The sequence below is a fragment of the Ictidomys tridecemlineatus genome, chromosome 8, assembly GCF_052094955.1.
Source record: "Ictidomys tridecemlineatus isolate mIctTri1 chromosome 8, mIctTri1.hap1, whole genome shotgun sequence".
In the NCBI taxonomy this organism is placed as follows: Eukaryota; Metazoa; Chordata; class Mammalia; order Rodentia; family Sciuridae; genus Ictidomys; species Ictidomys tridecemlineatus.
Genome location: NC_135484.1, coordinates 128,144,756 through 128,166,549, shown reverse-complemented (window position 1 = coordinate 128,166,549; position 21,794 = coordinate 128,144,756). Strand labels below are relative to the sequence as shown.

At 36.0% G+C, this 21,794-nt stretch overlaps 1 protein-coding gene across 5 annotated transcripts; it reads left to right on the top strand.

Annotated features, from left to right (window-relative positions):
- The first annotated feature begins 3,791 nt into the window (after positions 1–3,791).
- Positions 3,792–16,611, top strand: LOC101970533 (uncharacterized). 5 transcript variants are annotated; one of them, XM_021721189.3, is made up of 7 exons: positions 3,792–3,894; positions 4,870–5,033; positions 5,311–5,458; positions 10,027–10,115; positions 10,433–10,559; positions 11,690–11,806; positions 13,596–16,611. In XM_021721189.3, exons 2-7 carry the CDS (start codon positions 4,926–4,928, stop codon positions 15,092–15,094), a joined length of 2,088 nt encoding a protein of 695 aa, XP_021576864.1. In that variant the 5' UTR covers positions 3,792–3,894; positions 4,870–4,925; the 3' UTR covers positions 15,095–16,611. The 5 variants fall into 5 exon arrangements, with proteins under 5 accessions (XP_021576864.1, XP_040138149.1, XP_040138148.1 ...); XM_040282215.2 differs by lacking the exon at positions 3,792–3,894 and adding an exon at positions 3,901–4,035; XM_040282214.2 differs by lacking the exon at positions 3,792–3,894 and adding an exon at positions 3,901–4,090.
- The last annotated feature ends 5,183 nt before the right edge of the window (positions 16,612–21,794 follow it).

The following is a 21,794-nucleotide window of genomic DNA, read 5'->3' as shown; positions in this document are numbered from 1 at the left end:
CACGCCCTTCCCTTCCTGCAGTAAGCCCCATAAAAGTCCAGTCCGGTGGAGCTTCCACTCGGTTTCTCCTCAGACCCTTCCCCTGACCCCTCTGTGGGTCTGATGGAGTTCCCCGGGAGTGATATCTCGATAAAGCCTGTTCAGCGGCCCTTTTAAATCTGCCTCCTTTGGTCACTGCCTGCCTCGCCTGATCTGACAGTTATCCTAAATGTCTCATTACTGGCTTTGTTAATTTGTGTTCTCATTCAATTAATTTCTCTAGCCATGTATTTCCTGTAAGGTAGATGTTAGCAATAAAGGTTTAATTAAAGTTAGATTTAAGTTTTTTGGTAAGGATTCTTCTCATGTAGTGCTATGTACTTTTTGCCACATTTACTTCACTCTTTGTCATGCTAAATTGATCAACCTTTCATTTGATGGTTTCATTCATTGATAATTTTTGCCAGTATCAACCATTTCATTAGGGATTATAAAACTGTGATTTGGGGCTGAGGTAGTAGCTCAGTGGTAGAGCGCTTGCCTTGCATGCATGAAGCACTGGCTAGCACCACATAAAAATAAATAAATAAAATAGAGATTGTGTTCATCTTCAACTGAAAAATAAAAATAAAAAAATTGTGATTTTCCTAGTCTAACATTCACCCCCCCCCCACATACACACTTACTAGCCTGAATTCCTCTGTAAAGAAGGCCTTACTTTAGGGGTTGGGGTTGTGGCTCAGGGGCAGAGCACTCACCTAGCATGTGCGAGGTCTTGGGTTCCATCCTCAGCACTACATAGAAATAAAGAGATAAAATAAAGATATTGTGTCCAACTACAACTAAAAGATAAGTATGTTTTAAAAAAAGAAGGACTTACTTTAAACCAGTTTAATAATCTAGTGAGATAAATTTATTTACACTATTTGTTCTTGGTTAACCCCAATTGTTGTTAAGATTTCCTAAAATAATTAATACTGAAATTTTGCCAGGAGTCCATGTCAAGCTTTTCAGCCTGTTAATTATACTGTTCACCTTTTTTTTTTTTTTTACTTTTTGAAAATTTGGATATTTGATACTCTTGGGAATTTGTTCCATTCCTCAGAAATGGCCTTCAGAGGGTCCTGTGGCCAATCTGATTTTAGGACTCTTCAGGCTAGGCATGAAGACCTGAACTCATTTAGGGCAAGTATCTTCCTCATATCATTATTTGTCCTACATTCCCAATTTGAAAGTTATGATTATTGGTGGAGAAATAAAAGCTTATGTGGTATTAAGTAATTTTATAGGTCCCATGGCCATTATTAAAATTATCAAGTACACTTTCAGGGGCTTTTGGAAATATAGCAAATATATCAGGCAGACCAAGGAATAATAGAAGGAATACTCAACACCTAGATTAAGACATAAAATATTACAAATACAATTAAGTTCTTTGGGTATCCTACCTCCTTGTTTCCCAGATTTACTGTTATCCTGATTTTGATGTTATTATTCCCCATCCATATTTGTATATTTTTAGTACATACATGGGTAGCCACAAATATCATGGTGTGTAATTTTTGTATTTTACAAATTCTGTAAAATTAGTTTCCCTCCATACATATTTTTTTAACCTTGAAAGACTTGATTTGATTTGGGTTCAATATTTTTGGCAAAAATTGGGTATATTGTGTACATTGTAATCAACTTTGTGGTTTCAAGATTTATCTTTTTTTTTATACATATACATGTTTTTGTTGTAGGTGGACACAATACCTTTATTTTATTTTTATGTGGTGCTGAGGATTGAACCTAGGGCCTCATGTGTGCCAGGCAAGTGCTCTATCACTGAGCCACAGCCTCAGCCCCTCAAGATTTATCTTTAATGAAAAAAGTAGTTCTAACTCATTTTTAACTGCCATACATCTTTTCCATTTTTTTCTTAATACTCTTATTATTTAAACTCAACTAAGAACTTTAGCAAGTATTTGCTTTTTTTTTTTTTGTCTTTTTAAAAAATGTTTTTAGGTGGGCTGGGTATGTGGCTCAGTGGTAGAGTGCCCCTGAGTTCAAACCCTGCTACCAAATAAATAAATAAATAAATAAAAATATTTTTAGTAGTAGATGGACACAATACCTTCATTTTATTTATTTATTAAAGAAAGAGTGAGAGAGAATTTTAATATTTATTTTTTAGTATTTGGCGGACACAACATCTTAGTTTGTATGTGGCGCTGAGGATCGAACCTGGGGCGCACGCATGCTAGGTGAGCGCACTACTGCTTGAGCCACATCCCCAGCCTCCATTTTATTTATTTTTATATGGTACTAAGGATCAAACTCAGTGCCTCCCACATGCCAGGCAAGTACTCTACCATTGAGCTAACAGCTCCAGCCTTTTTTTTTTTTTTTTGGTCTTTGATTTGATATAGATTCAATTATACTTATATTCATTGTGAGTTTTTTTTTGGTAGTGCTGGGGATTGAATCCAGGGCTTTGAGCATGCTAGGCAAGCACTTTACCTACTGAGCTATTTCCACCACCTGGTTGTTGTTGTGGTTTTTTTTTTTTTTTTTTAAATAATTGTTTTCTTGGAATGTCTTCTTCTAAAGGATAATTTCCCAGAACTTTTATGGTAGACAGTTAGCTTATTTATTTAATTAATTTACTTTTTGGTGCTGAGCATTGAACTGAAGGCTTCAACATGTGCTAGGCAAACACTCTACCCCTGAGTCACCTAGCCACATTTCTCATCTAACATAGGAAAGAACAATCCAAAAAGCATTTGCTATGTAGAGTTTAAATGTATATAACTAAGGGTAGAAGCCAATCTTAAAAGCTTACATACTGTATGACTTCAGTTACATTACATTCTGGAAAAGGCACACTAAGGAGACAATGAAAAGGTCAGTGGTTGCCAGGGGTTGGGCAACAGAGGATAAATAGGCACAGCACAGAGTATTTTTAGGGCATTGAAAGCACTTTGTATGATACTATAATAGTAGTTACTTATTATTATACATTTGCCCAAACTCATAGAATGTTTAAACCAAAAGTGAACTTTTATATAAACCATTGATTTTGGGTGATAATGATATGTCAATGCAGGCAGCTCACTTGGAAAAAATGTACCACTCTGGTTGTAGATGTTGATAGTGATGGGCTGGCCTGTGCATGTATGGCAATAAAGGGTTCATGGGAAATCTCTCTGTGCCTTTAGCTCAATTTTTCAGTGAACCTAAAACTGCTTTAAAATATATCATCTATTAAAAATATTTACCACTGCCTCAAACTTTGAAATATATCTTTTGGGCTTACTCTTACTATTTATGTATATTGAATATTTTCCGTTCAAATTTCTTCTGCTAAACATTATGTTGAACTATAACATAATGAAGATATATTATTGAAAAATAACATATTAGAAATACATTTTGGAAAATAGGATACATTAAAATGTTTGTGACTCTTTATAATTTTAAAAATTATAACGTTTAAATATAGGTGACACAGCTACTGAGAAGAGGCAAATCTTGATATCAGTCAAAACTGCTTTGCAGTAATTTTATTTTCAGACTCACATTTAAGTTCATCCATTCAACAAGCACTACAGTAACTGTTCTATAGGTTTGAAATACATGAGTGGACAAAACAGTTCAAATCTAATTTTAACAGTTCAGCTACTAATTCTGATTAACTAGTGCTTCCATTTTATTTATCTTTTCTCTTCGTACACTGAAGAAGATAAACATCATATTCAACCTGATCTGTACCCCAAACATGGCGAGTTTTCCCAACAAACTAAGCTGTGATTCAGACAACAGTTTCAGGGTCTACAGGGACGAATCAAAGAGAAGAGTCCGCCACAGGTCCTAGAAGGGCAAGAGGCAGGTTACCATGGAAACCACGGAGTGGAACGGCTCAGAGCCAAGGTAGTGTGGGAGCTGGGGTGGGGTCGCGGTTTCTTTTATTTATTTCACTTGGAACTGTGGGGGGCCTTTGGACTCCCTCGGGCCGATTGCCCGGAAGTCCGGACCTGAAAAACCAGCGGAAAACAGGAGGCTTCAGGGCAGGTGGGGGACTATGGTGAAGAGCGGCTCGCCCGGCTCGCCAGCCCTGCGGCGGCGGGTGAGATGAGGTGGGGTGCGGTGTCGCGGGTTCCGCCTGCCGACGCATCTTTTTCGTTTCCCTTCTCTTCTGTTTTTCTCTCTTCCACTTGCTCCTCTTTTTAAAAGCCATCCTTTAATATTAAACGTTTTTTTAAAAAATTTTTATTTGGCAAACACTTGAATATAGCGCGCTTATTTCTGGGTCAGGTCTTGTGCTTTTATATTAAATCAATGGATTTAATTCTTAAAAATCCAGTGTGTGTGTTGGAGGGGTATCTGTCATTACCCTGGTTTTTACATGCGCACACTTAAACCTAGAGAAGGTAATAAACTTGCCTATGGTGAAAATGCTGGTAAACTGAGGTTAAGTAAACCTATGAGGGCTGGTGCCACCACTCTGCGTTCTTAGTCACAATACTAATCCGCCATCACCAATCCCCAAATTATTATTAGAACTGTACTTTTCTTCATTTTAGCCAATATCTTTTCCTTTTGGACTGCTCTAGTCATTTGTGTCTTTAATTATTGATGTGGTACTTTTCTTCTGATATTTTCTCAAGAAAAGATAATAATGCGAAATGCAGAGCAGAGCCTCTGAACTTTCCTGGTGTTGAAAGTCATACTGCCAATGGACACAAAATGCAGTGTAGTTCCTGCTCCCTGGTTCAAGATGTCAGCTACTCTGGAGAAACTCTTTTTTTTTTTTTTTTTGGTGGTTCTGGGGATCAAACCCCAGGGCTTTGTGCATGTGTGAATGAACTATATCCCCAGCCTGAAACCATTTATTTTTTTGATCAGTGTTCACAAGGGGTTTGGCTCACTTGAGGAGCCCTTTCTTCTTGAGAAGGACCAGGATGTCTTCCCTGGAAAGACAGGATTGGATGTGGATACAGGATTCTCTTACCAAAGAGGAGGTCATAGGAATGAGAGGAGATGGAGAACAAGATCTGAATGGAGAACAGGTAAGAGGAGACAGTGTCTCTACTGACCAGGGGAGAGAAACAATCAAAGTTATGTCTTTCTTCAAGGATAAAGGAAGTAGGGGCAAAGGTTCTCTGTTGAGATTTTCCCATAACCTCTTTGTTTTGACTGTATTGATTCAACTTTCCAGTTGAATGCTTTTGTAGGAAAGAATATGAATATTCTTCTTATAAGATGAAATAAAAATTTTATTTCCCTTTTCTCTGCAGTCCATTTAATCCTATATTTCTTCCTTTTTGATAACATTTCTACATCTAGACTCTATCCAGTGCCCAGGAAGGGAAGAATGTAGCACATGAGAAGATTTTGGCATCAGCCTTGGATTCACCAGTTATCCGGCATTGGCCTGGGGTTATCCAACCTGAAAATGTCATCCCTATTTCTTGGGTTCTACAAGAAAAGACAGGTGGGGAGCTAGCAGGCATGCTTCTGTTTATGGGAGAAAGTTGTTGCAGTTCAGTGGAAATGAGCCATGGCATAGTACCAAAGGATGATATAAATAACTAACTGATTTCTAGATGTTACACATATTAGAATTTTAAAAACAAAACTAAGCAAACATTGGCCTGGAAGTGACTAAAAGCTACTCCTTAGATGTTTCTGAGGCAGTCCCACCCTGCTTTGGAGCTGGAGACTGCCCACCTTATTTCCTAAGGCAGGGAGTTGGTAATTTCGAGCCTATAGAACCAACCACTTCTTTTTGTATGGCCCCTCAATTAAGAGTGTATTTTATGTTTTTAAATGGTTGGAAAAAAGCCACCACAGAATTATAATATTTTTAAGACATTGAAAATTATGAAACTTCTAATTTTAGTATCCATACATTTTACTGGAACACAGCCGTGCTTTTTTTTGTTTACATATTGCTTTAATGCTATAATAACAGAATTGAATTACATGGTGGGCTTATCTGATCAGTTTAGGCAGGGATCCTTTGCTTAGGACCCAACCTAAGTGGGTTGTTTTCCTTCTATCCTCATAGGACTTCTTATTGTCAGAATTCTTTCAGAGAATTAGACTAAGAGAAATTTTAGTTGGATAATTATTATTTTTTAGAATAGTAAATAAATGATCTACACCCAATGGTTTTTTTAAAAGATAAAATAGTAACATGTGTAATAAAATTAAATGTATTACCAAACATTTGATGAAATTCAAAAGCCCCAAACCTTTGATGCAATTGAATGTGTTCTGTAGTCCATCATCTGGTGGACCTTTGGACTAATTAGGACTCACATATCCAAGAGAGGAGACACCAGCTTTCAGTTAAATAACTTTTCTTGTCTTGTACACTTGAAGCAGATGATAAACAATTTATCCATTTATTTATTCATTCACTTAATTCATATGTTCATTTGTAGAGCACTTACTGAATGTATTTGGAGTGTCAGATAGCTATATGGGCAGTAAAGATGCAAAATTGAAGGCTATTTGGTTCCTGCCCTAAAGACATTTTAGTCCTTTTGGGAAAACAGAAGAAAATTTGGGAAAAAAGAAGAAAATCTGTGACAACAGTCCACTGTGAAAGAAACATGTACAGGATGCTGTGGGACTGGGGATAGAAAGAATAGATGGTCTTTGTGGCTGAGTATGGATATAGGGTACATAAGAGAGAATGGTTCATAGCTTGGATAACTGAATAGATAGAAATGTGCTATTCACTAAGTTTGGCAACATAGATTGAGGTAATGATCAGTTTGAATCTAAAGAGGAATTTGCAAAGATGAACATGCAAAGATGTCCATGTATTCAATACCTGAGTTTTAGTTTAGGAAAGTGATTTAGATTAGAAAAATGGATTTGAGAATCATCTGCTTAAGTTGAAGCTGCTAATGTAAATGAAGTAATGTAGGGAGAAATTGTTGAGTGAGAATGGCAGAGGGGCAAGGATGGATACCTTAAATTCACTTAAGTTTAAGAGATGAGTAGAAGAAAAGCTACTGTTGAAGAAGACTAAGTAGGAAAACAGAAGTAGAAGGAACTTTAAAAAAAATTCTTGTTTAGTTGTAGATGGACACAATACCTCTATTTTATTTTTTTTTCATGTGTTGCTGAGGTTTGAATCTAGTGCCTCACACATGCTCAGCAAATGCTCTAACACTGATCCCCAGCCCCAACCCAGAAAAGTAGAAGGAACTTTATGAAACAGCAAGAAAGAAGTCAGAAGGAAAAAGGAAGAGAATGGTCCATGGTGACATATATCACAGAGGTCAAAGAAGGGTGACACTGTACTGGTGGTAGATGAGGTTCTACAAAAGTGTTTGAAGAAGGAGCCCAAAATATGATTACTGAGTTTGATGCCTTCACTTTGAGAATATTACTATTCAGACCTGAAGAGAGGCTAGATAGATGCTAAATTAGAGTTCAGGATTTGTAAAGATGTGAATTTGGAAATGAAAGTGTGGAATAATGTTAGTGTTTGAATGGGTTTCTAAGTTCCAGAGATAGGAAAATGATTGATTGTGGACCAGTGGACTAACTAACACCTGATAGGTGCCAACTGTGTTAGTCACCTTTTTGTCACTGTGACAAAATACCTGAGAAAATAAATTTAGAAGAGAAAATATTTATCTTGGCTTACAAGATTCAGAAGTTTCAATCCATAGTCACTGGATATCATTGATTCTAGGCCTGTGGTGAGGTAGAACATCATAACAGGCAGGATATGGTAGAGCAAAACTTATTTTATGGCAGTAAGAGAGAAGGAAAGGGTGAGGGAGAAGGAAGAGGGGAAGAAGGAAGAAGAAAGAAGAGAGAGAAAAGGGCCAGGAACTTCCAGGCTGTGCCCCCACTGACCTACTTCCTCTAAATAGACTCTACCTCCTATAATTTCTACTGCTTCCCAATAGTCCATTCAATTAGGAACCCATCAGTGGATTAATCTGTTAATGAAATCAGAACCTTCATGATGCAGTCACTTTCCCAAAACCTCTGAATATTGCTGCTTGGGGGACAAGGCTTCAACACATGAACCTTGGGGGATATTCCAGATCTAAACTATAACAGTGACAATGAAGTATAAAACAACTAATAAGTGACTCTTAAGGGTTCAGAATGAGCTAGCCATACCAAAATGATGGTGAGGGAAAAAAGGAAGTTCTTCAAGAAAGCAATTGAAGTTTTAAATTCTGTAAGGCTTTTTGAATAGCGCATGATTCTATTACATACTACTTGGTATCTCTTCAAATTTTAATAGAAGAGGTTATGCCACAGTAGATGTAGAGAGGAAAGTATCCGATTAGAAAAGCAAAGGAAGGAGATTGATGCATTCTAGGATGCAGATAATTCTAGGAGTTTGGTTTATGAAGTCTGAATTTTTATAATGGACACTGTCAAAGATAACATAGCCAGATATAAGTTAAAGGGGTGAAAATGTTTTATTCAGTAATTACTGACAGTAGGGGAAAGGCTGAACTCCATTCTGACTTGGGTGTTTTAAGCATGTGTGTGGGGTGGAAAGGGGATCAGTGGAGCTAGAAAAATGAAAAACACAAAGGATTAGTCACTGTAAATAAGATTAGGACAGCTGTTTTTTCAGCTGGTACCATCAAAGTTAGAATTCTGGCCTTATAATGTAGTCTAGGAGACACAGGAAACTCATTCATTTTTTATTTTTTAATTCTTTTGTGGTGCTGGGTATTGAACCCAGAGCCTTGTGCATGCAAGGCAAGCACTCTACCAACTGACTTATATCACTAGCCCAACTTTTCCCTGTTGATGATAACATTAGGAAGGAATGGGTCTCTGGTCCTTGAGAGATACTTCTGAGTTGCAAGAGATAAAATTTTAAATCTTTTTGTGGTAAATGCCCTAAGGGATGTTGGCACCTATTACCAGGTTTTAGCTGGAATAAATAGTAAATTATCCTGGCAGTGTTGAGTTTTCTCAGGCAGGCATTTTAGTAGGGAGACAGGGTCATCATAGAGACATATCTTCTGTTGCTGGAAGCTATGCTAGAGTTTGGTCAATAATTTTATGCAGGGGTAACGACCTTAGTCCTGAGAATTCTGTAGTTCTCAGAAGCAGTCACTTGTTAAAAAAAAAGTAGTGGCCATCTGGCCAGTGAGCTCTTTGCTTGAGGGCTACTCCAGGAGAGCATACTTTTTTTCTGCTTTTTCAGAGGAGATGTACTGTGAATTGTGTGTGCGGAGGGATATAGAAAGTAGAGGGTTAGGGTATGGATAGAAGAGGAAAGGCTTGTTGCAAATGGCAAGAGGACTAGGGACAAAGCCTTAGAGGAAAATCCTTAAGCGTATATGTGAGGGTTGGTGATCATTTTAGCTTTAAATGCAGATTGAATGCTCTGATGAAAAATGGGGTAAGAAATTACCAGAGAAGGGCTGGGGATGTGGCTCAAGCAGTAGCGCGCTCGCCTGACATGCGTGTGGCCCGGGTTCGATCCTCAGCACCACATACCAACAAAGATGTTGTGTCCACCGAGAACTAAAAAATAAATATTAAAAAAAAAAAAAAAATTCTCTCTCTCTCTCTCTCTCTCTCTCTCTCTCCTCTCTCACTCTCTCTTTAAAAAAAATTATAAAAAAAAAAAAGAATACAACAGTCACTAATAAGCCATTATGTAAAAATGTGAGTATGTAACAGAAGTGAGTCTGTATTATGTATTTGGGGAGTACAAAACCCAATTGAGTCAAATGTATGAAAGATGATATGTCTTGAGCTCTGTAATGTTTTGAACAATCAATAAAAAAAAAAAAAAATAAAAAAAAAAAAAAAAAAAAATAAAAAAAAAAAATAAAAGTAAAAAAAAAAAAAAAAAAAAAAAAAAAAAAAAAAAAAAAAAAAGAAATTACCAGAGAAGCAAATTGAGTTGAGAGTATCAGTGGAGTTTTAGTTTTAGTTTTTAGAACACATTTGAATAGGGTTCCTGGATTCAAAGGAAATTTATTGGCAAGAGGGACTTTTATTGAACAATTGGTCCATATTGACTACACTGATTACTTTCGTTCCTCTCAGTGTCTTCCACCCCTGAATCTGCCTTAGATCATGAGAACTGCCAAGAAGACATAGCACAGGAAGAAGTGCCATTGGTCAGCAATCCCCAGGTGAGTTTTGGTTTCCTTTCTTCTGGAGAGTATTATTCTCTGAATAAACCAGTTATAATCTATACCTTCAATCAAAGTGGTCTTTGACCATATAGCTCTAAAATTTAGATGTTTAATCCTCACTTAAAGAAGGTTTATTTGATTATTTAAGCCTGCCTTTTGATTTTATACCAATCCCTCTACTGTTTTCTCTATTGTCTCCTGCCACTCCTTTCATAATCTTAATGAAAGTGATAGCATTTTAACAAAATCTCCTTGTTTATTTTATGAAGTCATTATGGGATTATTCCCAAGACAGCAAGTATTTGTTGTTTCAGAAGCTGGTGATGTTTGAGGACATAGCTGTGTACTTTACGCAGAAGGAATGGATGTGTTTAATTCCTGCTCAGAGGGACCTCTATAGGAATGTGATGCTGGAGAATTATCAGAATTTGCTTTCTCTAGGTAAAGAATTTTATTCACTTACTTTGGTTCTGCTTTACTTTTTCAACTCATCCAGAAAGAATTTTATTTTCTTCAGTAAAAAGTGGATAGTCGAGTTATATGTGTCTTTGCCTTTCAGGGATAGGAAACTGATTCTCTGATTTGGTTTCCTTCTGCCTTGTGATATGTTTGTATACTTTTTTGTTGTAGGGTGGTTTGTCGGGAATATTATGTATCCAGAAAAGTAACATATAAGTTATAAACGTGCAGTTTGCTGAATTTTCAGAGTAAAAACTCTCCAATATAGTCACCCAACATTAAGAAATACAACTTTGTCTGAACTTAACAAGCATGTCCCTTTGTGTCTGCTTCAGATAGTACTTCTACTCTACCTTCCTACCTCCATTTAAGTTAACAATTTTACTGACTTCTAACATGATTGATTAATTTTGCCTGTTTTTGAATTTTAGATAAATAGAATTAAACAACATGTCATCTTTTGGGTTTTGCTTCTTACATTCAACACTATATTTGTAAGATTTATTAATTTGTTGCCAGAGATTGAGGTTACTCATTCTCATTACTTATATTATTCCATTGTGTGAAAATTTTACTGTAAAGAAAGAGACATTTGAGTTATTTTTAGATTTGATTCTTACAATGCTGCTGTGAATATGGCTTTTCTTGAAAATATACATGTATTTTTGTTGTTTATAACTAGGAATGAAATTGTAGGGTCATAACATATGCCAAACAAAGTAGTTGTACATATTTATATCCCAGCAGGAATATTAATGCTTGGTACTGTCTTTTCATTTTAGCCATATGGTGGATGTATAATGGTATTGTGTGTGTTTTATTTGCATTTCACTGAGTAATTAAGTTGATCACTTTTTATTTAGATTTGTTTTTTGAATACCTATTTTGCCACGTTTATAATTAGTTTCTGTCCTTTTTTTTTTTCTTGATTTGTAGAGTTGTTTATATGTTTTGCTCTGAGGACATTTTTAGTCCATCTATTACTTTACTCCCAGCTTTTCTATCTCCTCTGATCTTTATTGACCTCTTAACTGCCTGTAAGTTTAGGATTAGGCTTTGGAGTGGTTTTATTTTACTTTCTAGGTAATTGTATCTTGTTATCTCCTTGCAAGGAGCACTTCAATTTCCCAAACCTGTTGTGATCTCCCAGCTTGAACAAGGTCAGGAGTCGTATATTCTTGATCCACAGGGAGCTGGGTTAAGAGTGGCCCCAAGAAGCTCCTGCATAGGTATGTGAACCATAAAGAATCTGAGAGTTTCTACCTTATCTTTTCCTTTGTCTTTTTACCTAAGAACATATCATATAGCTCCTTCCCAGTTATATCTTTCATTTAAAATCTTTAGGAGGAAAAACCAAAAAACCTATACCCTGGTTTCAACCTGTATCTTTAAAAGTATGTGAATCCCTTGCATCCTGGCTGACTGTATTTTTTTACCACTTTAGATAAAACTTTATAATCTCCATTTTGTTCATACTCTTAACCTACAATTCTTAGTGTAATGGGATCTTCAATTCAGTCTTCTTTGATATTCTCCAGCTTTGCTTTCAAAAACATATTTGGCCTATTATAAATTATTTTTCTGAGTGACATCTAAGGACCACCTACATATGAAACAATGGGAATGCTTATCGACAAGATATTACCTGGGGCAAGCTAGAATCTGTACTTTTATGAGCTTCCAATATGATATGCCCATTAAAGTTTGAAAATCATTATTCTAAACTATGAGCTTCTTGGAGAGGCTGTAATCATCACCAGAATATATGCTGTATAATTCATGTTTAATAAATGTTTATTGTAGGACACAGAAGAAGCCCATAGGTATACTAGTTTCTTAATCTAGGTGTGAGGGCAATGATTAGAATTTATGGATATGATCATTGCAATGACATTGTCCATATGTTAAGGATAAACCTATTTTGGATTTTGATGAAAAGATTATTCATGGACATAAAATAGGTAAAGTTTATGGTAAAAAAAGTTAGATAAAATAGATACATGACCCAATTATCTGAAAGTTAATAAAATAGTATATATAACTATTTAGTTAATACAGGGTAGCAAAATACTTTGTAAGAGAATTAAAAAACAACTCAGTTCTGGTTTGACCAGAGTTGAATCAGAGTTAATCAGGGGAGGTTTCCTGTAGGAAGGGAGTTTAGTGATTTTCTGTAGGAGAGAAGTTTTGAATTATATTTTGAAAGAAAATACTGAAAATAATCTAGTAGCTTGAAGAGATTGTGTTCAAAGTGAGATATATAACATTAGGGTTGGTTGAACTGATTTGTTGAATTTTATTTCATCCTGAGTCCTTATGGTGGTATCATTTGAGATATAACCTATAATTTTAGCTCTACTAAGTTCAATTTGGAGGGTACTCTGAAGGTGTAAATCCCTAATTTTTATAAGCTTAGATTTTTCCATTCACCATTTTGCCTATATGTGGGTGTGTGTATGTGTATGTATATGCAGCACAGGTTGTGAATATGATGAATATGGAATATGTATCTACACACATATACATATATATTTGCTATTACTTACATGTATATGTAAATTAGAAATATATATATATACATATATATATTATATATATACTTTTTTTGTGATAATGGGGATTGAACTCAGGTCCTTATACATGCTATGCAGGTATCTACCACTGAGCTACATCTGTAGCCCTTTTTAAACATTTTATTTTATTTTGAAATAGGTTTCACTAAGTTGCCCATACTAGTCTTGCCATCATCCTACCTCAGCTTCCTGAGTAGCTGGGATTATAGGTATATGCCACTGTGCCTGGCCTGACCCAGTATTTTTAAAAATTAATTTTGTCTCAATTCTTTCCCCATAGATTCAAACAATATTTTGGTTTGAAATTTTTTATCACAACTCATGGTACTTTTTCCACATAATCAATCTTTTATTTATTTATTTATTTATTTATTTATTTCTACAGCTACACAAGTGCGATAAACAAGTGACCTTCCCCCCCCACCCTTTCCTTTCTTTTTTAAAGATCCAGGTATTAGAACCAAGATTGGGGATGAAAAATCAGCTGAAAAACTTGAAAAACTAATGTTTGAAAATAAGGAGGCACACTGGGTCATGAAAAGTACCCAGAAGAATCAGTGTGGAAAATCCATAGGAGAAACACTGAAAAATAAGAATGAAAATTCTAGGAAGGTGAATGACAAAGCTAAGAAAATTATGATGGATGTGTCAGAACTAAAAGGTAAAGATCTAAAGGAAAGTTTGACTGAAAACTTGGAATATGTCATATGTAAGAGAGTTCCTAATGGGTGTAGTTTCTGTGAATGTAGCACAGGTTGTGAAAATAACTGTTGGCAGTCAGACCTTATTCTTCATGAGGAAATGCATGTCAAAGAGAAAGCTTGTGAATGTGATGAATGTGGAAAAGGTTTTAGGGTGTCCTCAGCTCTTACCTTACATAAAAGAATCCACAGTGGTGAGAAGCCTTACACATGTGATGACTGTGGGAAAGCCTTCAGCCAGAGCTCTGCCCTAACCCAACATAAAAGAATCCACAGTGGGGAGAGACCATATATGTGTGACCAGTGCCACAAAGCCTTCAATGGGAGCTCAGATCTTATTAAACACAAGAGAATTCACACTGGAGAGAAACCTTATGAATGTGGGGACTGTGGGAAGTCCTTTAGGAATATCTCGGCCCTCACTGAACATCACCGAATCCATACTGGAGAGAAACCTTTCGAATGTAATGAATGCTGGAAGGCCTTCAGTAGCAGGTCAGCACTTTCTCAGCATAAAGGGATTCACAATGGAGGGAAGCCCTATGAATGCAGTGACTGTGGGAAAACCTTCAAGACAAGGAATTGTCTTACCATGCATCAGAAAATTCACACTGGGGAGAAGCCTTATGAATGTAGTGAATGTGGCAAGGCCTTCCAGTTTAGGCACTGCCTTACCATGCATCAGAGGATCCACACTGGAGAGAAACCCTATGAATGTACAGAGTGTGGGAAGGCCTTTAGTGGTAGTTCAGACCTTACCAAACACAAGAGAATCCACACTGGAGAAAAGCCTTACCAGTGTGCTGAGTGTGGGAAGGCTTTCAGTTGCAGCTCTGACCTTACCAAACATAAAATAATTCACACTGGGGAGAAACCATATAGTTGTAATCAGTGTGGAAAGGCCTTTGGTGGGAAGTCAGACCTTACCAAACATAAACGAATCCACACTGGGGAGAAGCCTTATGAGTGTCAAGAGTGTGGAAAAGCCTTCAGTTATAGCTCAGGCCTTAGACACCACAAGAAAGTCCATAATGGGGAGAAACCCTTTGAATGTAATGAGTGTGGGAAGACCTTTCATCAAAGTTCAGAACTCAGTGTACACAAAAGACTCCACACGGGAGAAAAACCATATAAATGTGAAAAGTGTGGGAAAACTTTCAGGGTGAGCTCAGATCTCAATGGGCATAAAATAAGAAAGCATACTAAGGAGAAATCCCCTGAGTTTGTAGATGAAAAATCATAGAATCCAATATGCTTTCCTCAACCTTATGCACATCTACCTCCTTGCAGCAGTTGATACCAAGGAGACCTTACTTTTTGGAGATATAACCCTGATTAATATTATATCTTGCTTATTGTTATTCTCATTGCTCTTACCTTACCCTACTTTTCCCCCATAGCTTCTAATAACTAGTAATATATTTTATTTATGCTATTTATTTGTATGTATATTATCTTACTACTTTGATAGAGTATAAACTCCATGCAGGCAGGAAACCTTATCTTTTGTTAACTGATGTATTATTATTCTAAGCCACTATTATCTAAGCCTGATAAATGGCAGGAGGTTGTGGGGGTGAAGTGGAGTGGGGGAGGAGGAAAGAAACTCAATAAATAGTTTTGAATGAAATTAATTCCTTGGTTTCCATGATATGCTGTTTCTTGGTTCCCCTTTTGTGTTTCCAACTGTTTTTTCCCCTTTGTCTTTGTTGACTGCAATTGGTCCCCTCATCCATAAAATGTGGCTGTATATCATTATGCTCTGTTATTTAAGAAAAGTCTTCATTGTCTTCATTGCCTAGTTGCCTGTATATTCTCCTAACCTTCAAAACAATCTTGTTTGACAAAATATTACTCTGTTCTCACCTTTATGTCTATAATGTGTTTAATGTAAATAAACTATACACATGCTATTTCTGTATTAGATTGGGCATTTCAAGGCATTATCATGGAAGGGAAAAAATAAATGTGTTTATGCCATTCACTTATCTGAAGGTCAAGAGGTTCTTTTATCTCAAGAATGTGAGCAAAAAATATCAATACTGTATTTAAAATCTACACTAAATCCATTTTTTTAAAAAAACATGTAGGTGGTTCCCTGCGTGTACTATTGCATCCTTATAGTATGGACTCTAGACACACTTTACAGAGCAGTCAACAATATTCTTTAGAAATGCAGATTAGGTAATGTACTTAAAATTCTCCAGTGGCTTCTTGTTACTTTTTCCTCCTTTTTAAATGGAACATTTTGTCACATTTGCTAATTTCTTCCTGAACCATTTGAAAATAAGTTTAAGATATACCACCTATCCCCAAACACTTCAGTATGTCTCTCCTGAGAATAAGCATATTTTTTCAAAATTGTAATGTCACTTTTATTCCTAAAAATGATTTATAATTCTTATTGAATTATAAATTACAACAAATATCTATATTCAAATTTCCTTGTTGTCCTTAAAAGTCTTTTAAGCTGTTTTTCCCCCCATCAGAATTCAATTAGGGTATACACTTTGCAACCACTACATTTTTTTTTTTTAGTTTATTTTGATCTAGAATCATGCTGTCCAATACTGCAGTCAATAGCCACATGTCTGCTGAGCACAAATGAAAATGGCTAGTCTGAATTAAAATGTGTGACAAGTGTAAAATACATAATCAGTTTTGATTTCATGTAGAAAATAAAATTCTTAATTTTAATGTTGATTAATGTTGATATAATAATTTGGATATGTGGGTTGAATAAAATATAATTAAAATCAATTTCAGCAATTTTTACTTTTGGCACTAGAAAACTTAAAATACATATATAGCTTATAGTTGTTGCTTACATGGTATTTCTATGGGATATTGTGAATCTAGAACAATGGACTCACTTTCTCTTTTATGACATTAACTTTTTGAAGAATTTAGGCAAGTTATCTTGTTAGAACATCCCATATTCTGAATTCTCACTCTTAGAATAAAAATCATGATCTATAAAGTAAAAGGCGCTGCCTGCATTGTTGTTTCTTTTCCTTGCTGCTTTTATTTTAGGGAAACTTGCCTGCAAGCAAAGCAAAAGGTACAGAGGCAAAGCAAAGCTCCTTGCCTGAGCTACTAGCTTTATTTATATTCATAGGTTATCTTAGGTCATTGGTATGGTTAGTATATATTGTTAATTGTATCACTAGGCAGGTTAGAGAGTTAGCAACATTATGCAGCTTATTCCTCAATTACATACTAAGTTGCAATGTACAAGGTTAGGAGCTCTTAAGAAAGTTCATCATTGGGGCTGGGATTGTGGCTCAACAGTAGAGGGTTCCCCTAGCACCGGCGGGACCTGGGTTCAATCCTCAGCATCACATAAAGATAAAGACAGTATGTTGTGTCCATCTACACCTAAAACATAAATATTTTTTTTAAAAGAAAGTTTATTGTATAAAGTTACTGTTAGTGGATAGGTTTAGGTGCAGTGAAACATTGTGGTTGTCTAATAAGAGAACTGAGTGTCTAGTGTCAGGGCTGATAAGACTCTAGCGTAAAGCCTCTTCATGGAGGGCATTACCATAGCAGTTAGGCATTGCACATGTATTAGTTATCTTACTAGTTCCTGGGAGAAACTGCAGAATATTCCAAGTATGGAAAACAAAATGCTTGTTATCCTTCGGATTTTGCTCACCAGAGGAAATTCACTGTCTTATACATTGAATCCTTACACTTGCCTATGATTTTTCACATAATCCACACTAACTTTTTTGCTGTTCAGCAAACAAAACACATTACCATTTTTACAATTTCCTAAGAATTTTTCTCCTCATGATTTTTACAAGACTAGTTCCCTTAGGTCTCTGCTCACATATGATACTTAGAGACACTATCCTGGCCATCTATAAATTAGCACTTTTCATCATTCTCTTTACCTTTCTTTATCTTTCTTAGTAACATTTATGACTACCTACATTTTATTGTATATTTGCTTATTGCCTGAGTTATGGATTTAATTATACCTGCCCCCTACTTATACATTGAAGTTATAAAAGTGCCAGTATCTCAGAATGTTACCATGTTTGAAAAAAAGAGTAATTGCTCTTGCAGTCATGATGAGTCACTAGAGTAGGCCCCAATCCAGTATGACTGGCATATTTGTAAGAAGGGGAGATCTGTATATAGACAAAGGGAGAGCACCGGTGAAGATGACGGCGGAGTCTGGGGTAATAATACAAATCAGATTATTTCAGTGATTGCTAGCAAACCTCCAGGAAAGAGGATTGGACTAAAATTTCCCTGATAGCCCCAGAAGGAACCAGTTTACTAAAACCTTTATTTCTAATTTCCAGAATTGTGAGAAAAGAAATTTCTGTTTTTTAAGCTGTCGAATTTGTGGTACCTTATTACAGCAGACCTACAACAATAATCCATACTTCTGCATAATATATATTTTCTACTATGTGTCTTAAAGTTGGGAAGATTTTTAATTTTTTCAGCCAAGAAAGGCTAGCTATTACTAGCATTGAACCCTTGATAAGATCTCTTTGAGAATAATAACCATTCATTTGGTGGCAGGTTAATCACTTGGGACCTTCTCTACCTTTCAGTGGGCAGAGACTCATCCTTACAGAGATTTATATGTATTCCACTATGGTTTTGTCTTCCCTGTTGCTAGTAGCTCAGCTAATATCATCACTAAAGAACTTAGAGTTTCTGATATATTGAAATGGTATCTTGACTTAACATCTTAGCCCTAAAGGATTTGTTCTTGCCATATTACATATTATATATGGCCAGTCTGTTTCCCCATAACTTTGCCAACAAAATAATTAGCAAAACTTGTAAATTATATGATGCTATATTTTAGGAGGAGTACACAGGTGACTGAAATTGGAACTAGGTGGGAAAGCAACTGGAGTAGTGGAGACCTGCTAGCTCTTTGGAAACAAAGGTACACATGAGTTATAAGGGTGCAGGCTAGAGTAACTGTTGATATGACTGTAATTCATTGAGGGTGAGGTTTTGGTACTTTTTTTTTTTTTAATTGCCAAAGGATACAGAATTGACTAAATCTATCCCTGTCAATCACTCTGACATTCTGCTTTATATGACATTTGTAAGGAAATTAAAAGGAACAGTAGCCAAAAAGACTTATTATAATGGTTAGCATTTATTGAACACTTAGTATCCTAAATATTTCATTTGTTATATTTTGTTTAATCCTCTGTGGGGCAATGAACAGAATATTAAAATATGATCTTGGGATCTCACTCTAGATTGCCTAGGAAGTGAGCTAGTGCACCTAACCTCAGCTTCCCATAGACCAGCACCTTACACTTCCTAATAGGAGGGGCTGAAATTCCCTACCAGATAGATAGTCCCCAGGTGGTAAGTAGATATCTTCAGATGCTTCCTTCTCTTTGCTAATGTCTAAACCCAGACAGCCAGGCAATCATGTAGTTTGCTTATTATTTTACAGCAAATTGGTATTCAAGGCTGTCCTTTGAGAAGGCAGAACAGTTGGGTCAGAACTAGAACACCAATCTACTTCATGTCATATGCATGGCCTTGGTTCATCTCTGTGGGATTATGAGAGGACTCCACTGGCTTTTGTGCCTGACTCTTGGTTTTAAGTTTCCTCAGTAAATTTTATTTCTTGGTTTGTACTATATGATATTGTAGGTTTTATCCCAAAACCCCTTGTATCACATCCTTGCAATAAATTTATGAGTTAGAGATTACCATTTATGTTTTCAAGGCGAGGAATATGAAGCATAGATAAGGTCACATAGCTAGTAAGTGGTAGGATTTGAAATTGGGTTGTTTGATTTTTGAGCCAATGATGTTAAAAACTTTGTTGAATAAAAGGGAACTGTCAATTTATAAAGAACTGAATGAGCACTCCACTATTCAAAGAAGCATCAATGGAGAAGGTCAGTTCTCATGCAGAGGTTCCAAGTCTGAGTTGGAGCATGTAACCTGGCTTTTTCTTCGGTGGTGACTTTTGAAGTTTAGGCTCATGTCATCTCTGGCCAGCTCATGGAAAAAATAATTTGGGAAAAAGTGACAAGTAAGATAACTGGTCTACTGAGAAGCCTGTCTCAGTGCCTTGGCTCAGAGAAGAGGAAAACCAAGACAAAGCATGGAAGATGGGTTTGTGTCTTTTAAAGTATGAAAACACTTTCCATAGTAATCAAGACTTTGTTGATGTCCTGGAATTTGACCAACCAGATTAATAGTACCAGTAGCTAAGAAAGGGTCAAGTTGAAGCAGTTCTGGTCAGATGGGGTTGAGTATTTCCTTCCCCTTATAGTCCATTGGATTGTTTTTTAAAAGAATATACTCAGGCTTGCCTTAAGATTAGTTCTAATTGTCTCACTAATTTTTCTATGTCAATTAGCAACAGCTGAAAGGACAGAAAGATCATGTACCTTTGATTAATTTCTAGAAAAATCTGGTTCAGGGCCAGAATTAGGAGGATATATCTCAGGAGGTTATAACCCAACAGATTGCCAATAGGACTTGGGAATTAAAACAGTTTCCAAGATTGTTTTACAGAGAACTGTCAGATGTGTACTTGTTGGCATTCCAATAGAATATTTATTCTACTGTCCAAATTCTCATTAACTCATCCTGTAATTAGAAAGAAGGCAAAAATGTTTTGATGAACCAAATAACACTATATAATTTTTACTGACATGACATGCAAATGCTTGTTTTTCAGATTCCTTTATTATCACTTCAGAGATTTTTAAAATTAAGCTTCCTTGTGTGCTTTCCCAGTCACAGAACCGAGTCATTGGTATCCAAAGCTAAACCTTGTCCAGATGCTAATGCTTTTGTGCCACAGTCCGGCTGGCTGGGCAGAATAACTGGGGGTGATGAACAACTTGTGTACGTTGATACAGCAGGAGTGGAAGCCGTTTATTGTAGGACAACAGAGGTATTTATACATTCCACACAGCTTATCTTAATTAACATAAACTAAATACAGCAGTCAACCAATAAGAAATCTCCACAATTAATGGCTCGCTGGTGTTACTTCACAAACCACTGCCTCTGGCATTTTGCCAGGCGCCATCAGACTTGTTTACAGACTCTAACATTTCTCTGGCAAAATGCCAGGCGCCATCCTGACTTGTTTACAGACTTTAACACTTTTGAATTAATGTAGATGAAAGAATTAATGTAGAAAGAATCCTCTCCCTGAACATGTCCCATGTATTGGGGATTGAACCCAGGGGCACTTAATCATTGAGTCACATTCTCACCTCTTTTTATTGATTTTGAGACAGAGATCTTTAAGTTGCTTTGGGGCCTCATTAAATTGCTGAGGTTGGTTTCAAATTTGCCATCTTCCCTGCCTCAGCCTCCACAGTCACTGGGATTATAGGCAGCTGTGCATACAGTGCCCGGCAATATATAGATTTTTAAAAAATTTCTCTTAGTTTTCTAGTTTCCAAATATAAATATTTAGCCTTCGGTATCTCTTGGATTCAACCAATGCCAATTGAAAATATTTGGAAGAAACTTGCATTTATACTGAACATAGATTTTTTTTCTTGTCATTTCCCAAACAGCACAATGTAACAACTATTTACATAGCATCTACATTACACTAGATATTATAAGTAATCTAAATATGTTTTAAAATATATAAAAGAATACGTGTAGGTTATATGTAAATAATATGCCATTTAATTTGAGGGAGTTGAGTATCCACAGATTTTAGTAACTTAAGGAGTCCCCACAGATATTGAGGAATGACTGTACTTAAATATACCTTCAAGAAATGCTGTGAGGATTTGATAATATTATGCATGTGAAAGAAAAACAATATTATCTTTCCCATTTCCTAAGTCTTAGGTGTTTTGTATGTCTTCAAAGTTAACACAAACTGAAGTTGTTGCTCCAGTATTAATCATTTAATAAGGATCTTATTTATTCTGCAGATTCAATATTTTCATGAAGATTAA

Bases quoted from the DNA above. Each gene is read 5' to 3' on its own strand.
- LOC101970533 (XM_021721189.3), top strand. From the start codon at position 4,926: ATGTCTTCCCTGGAAAGACAGGATTGGATGTGGATACAGGATTCTCTT. The intron at 10,560-11,689 runs GTAAAGAATTTT...TCTCCTTGCAAG, and splicing joins TCAGAATTTGCTTTCTCTAG to GAGCACTTCAATTTCCCAAA. The intron at 11,807-13,595 runs GTATGTGAACCA...TCTTTTTTAAAG, and splicing joins CCCAAGAAGCTCCTGCATAG to ATCCAGGTATTAGAACCAAG.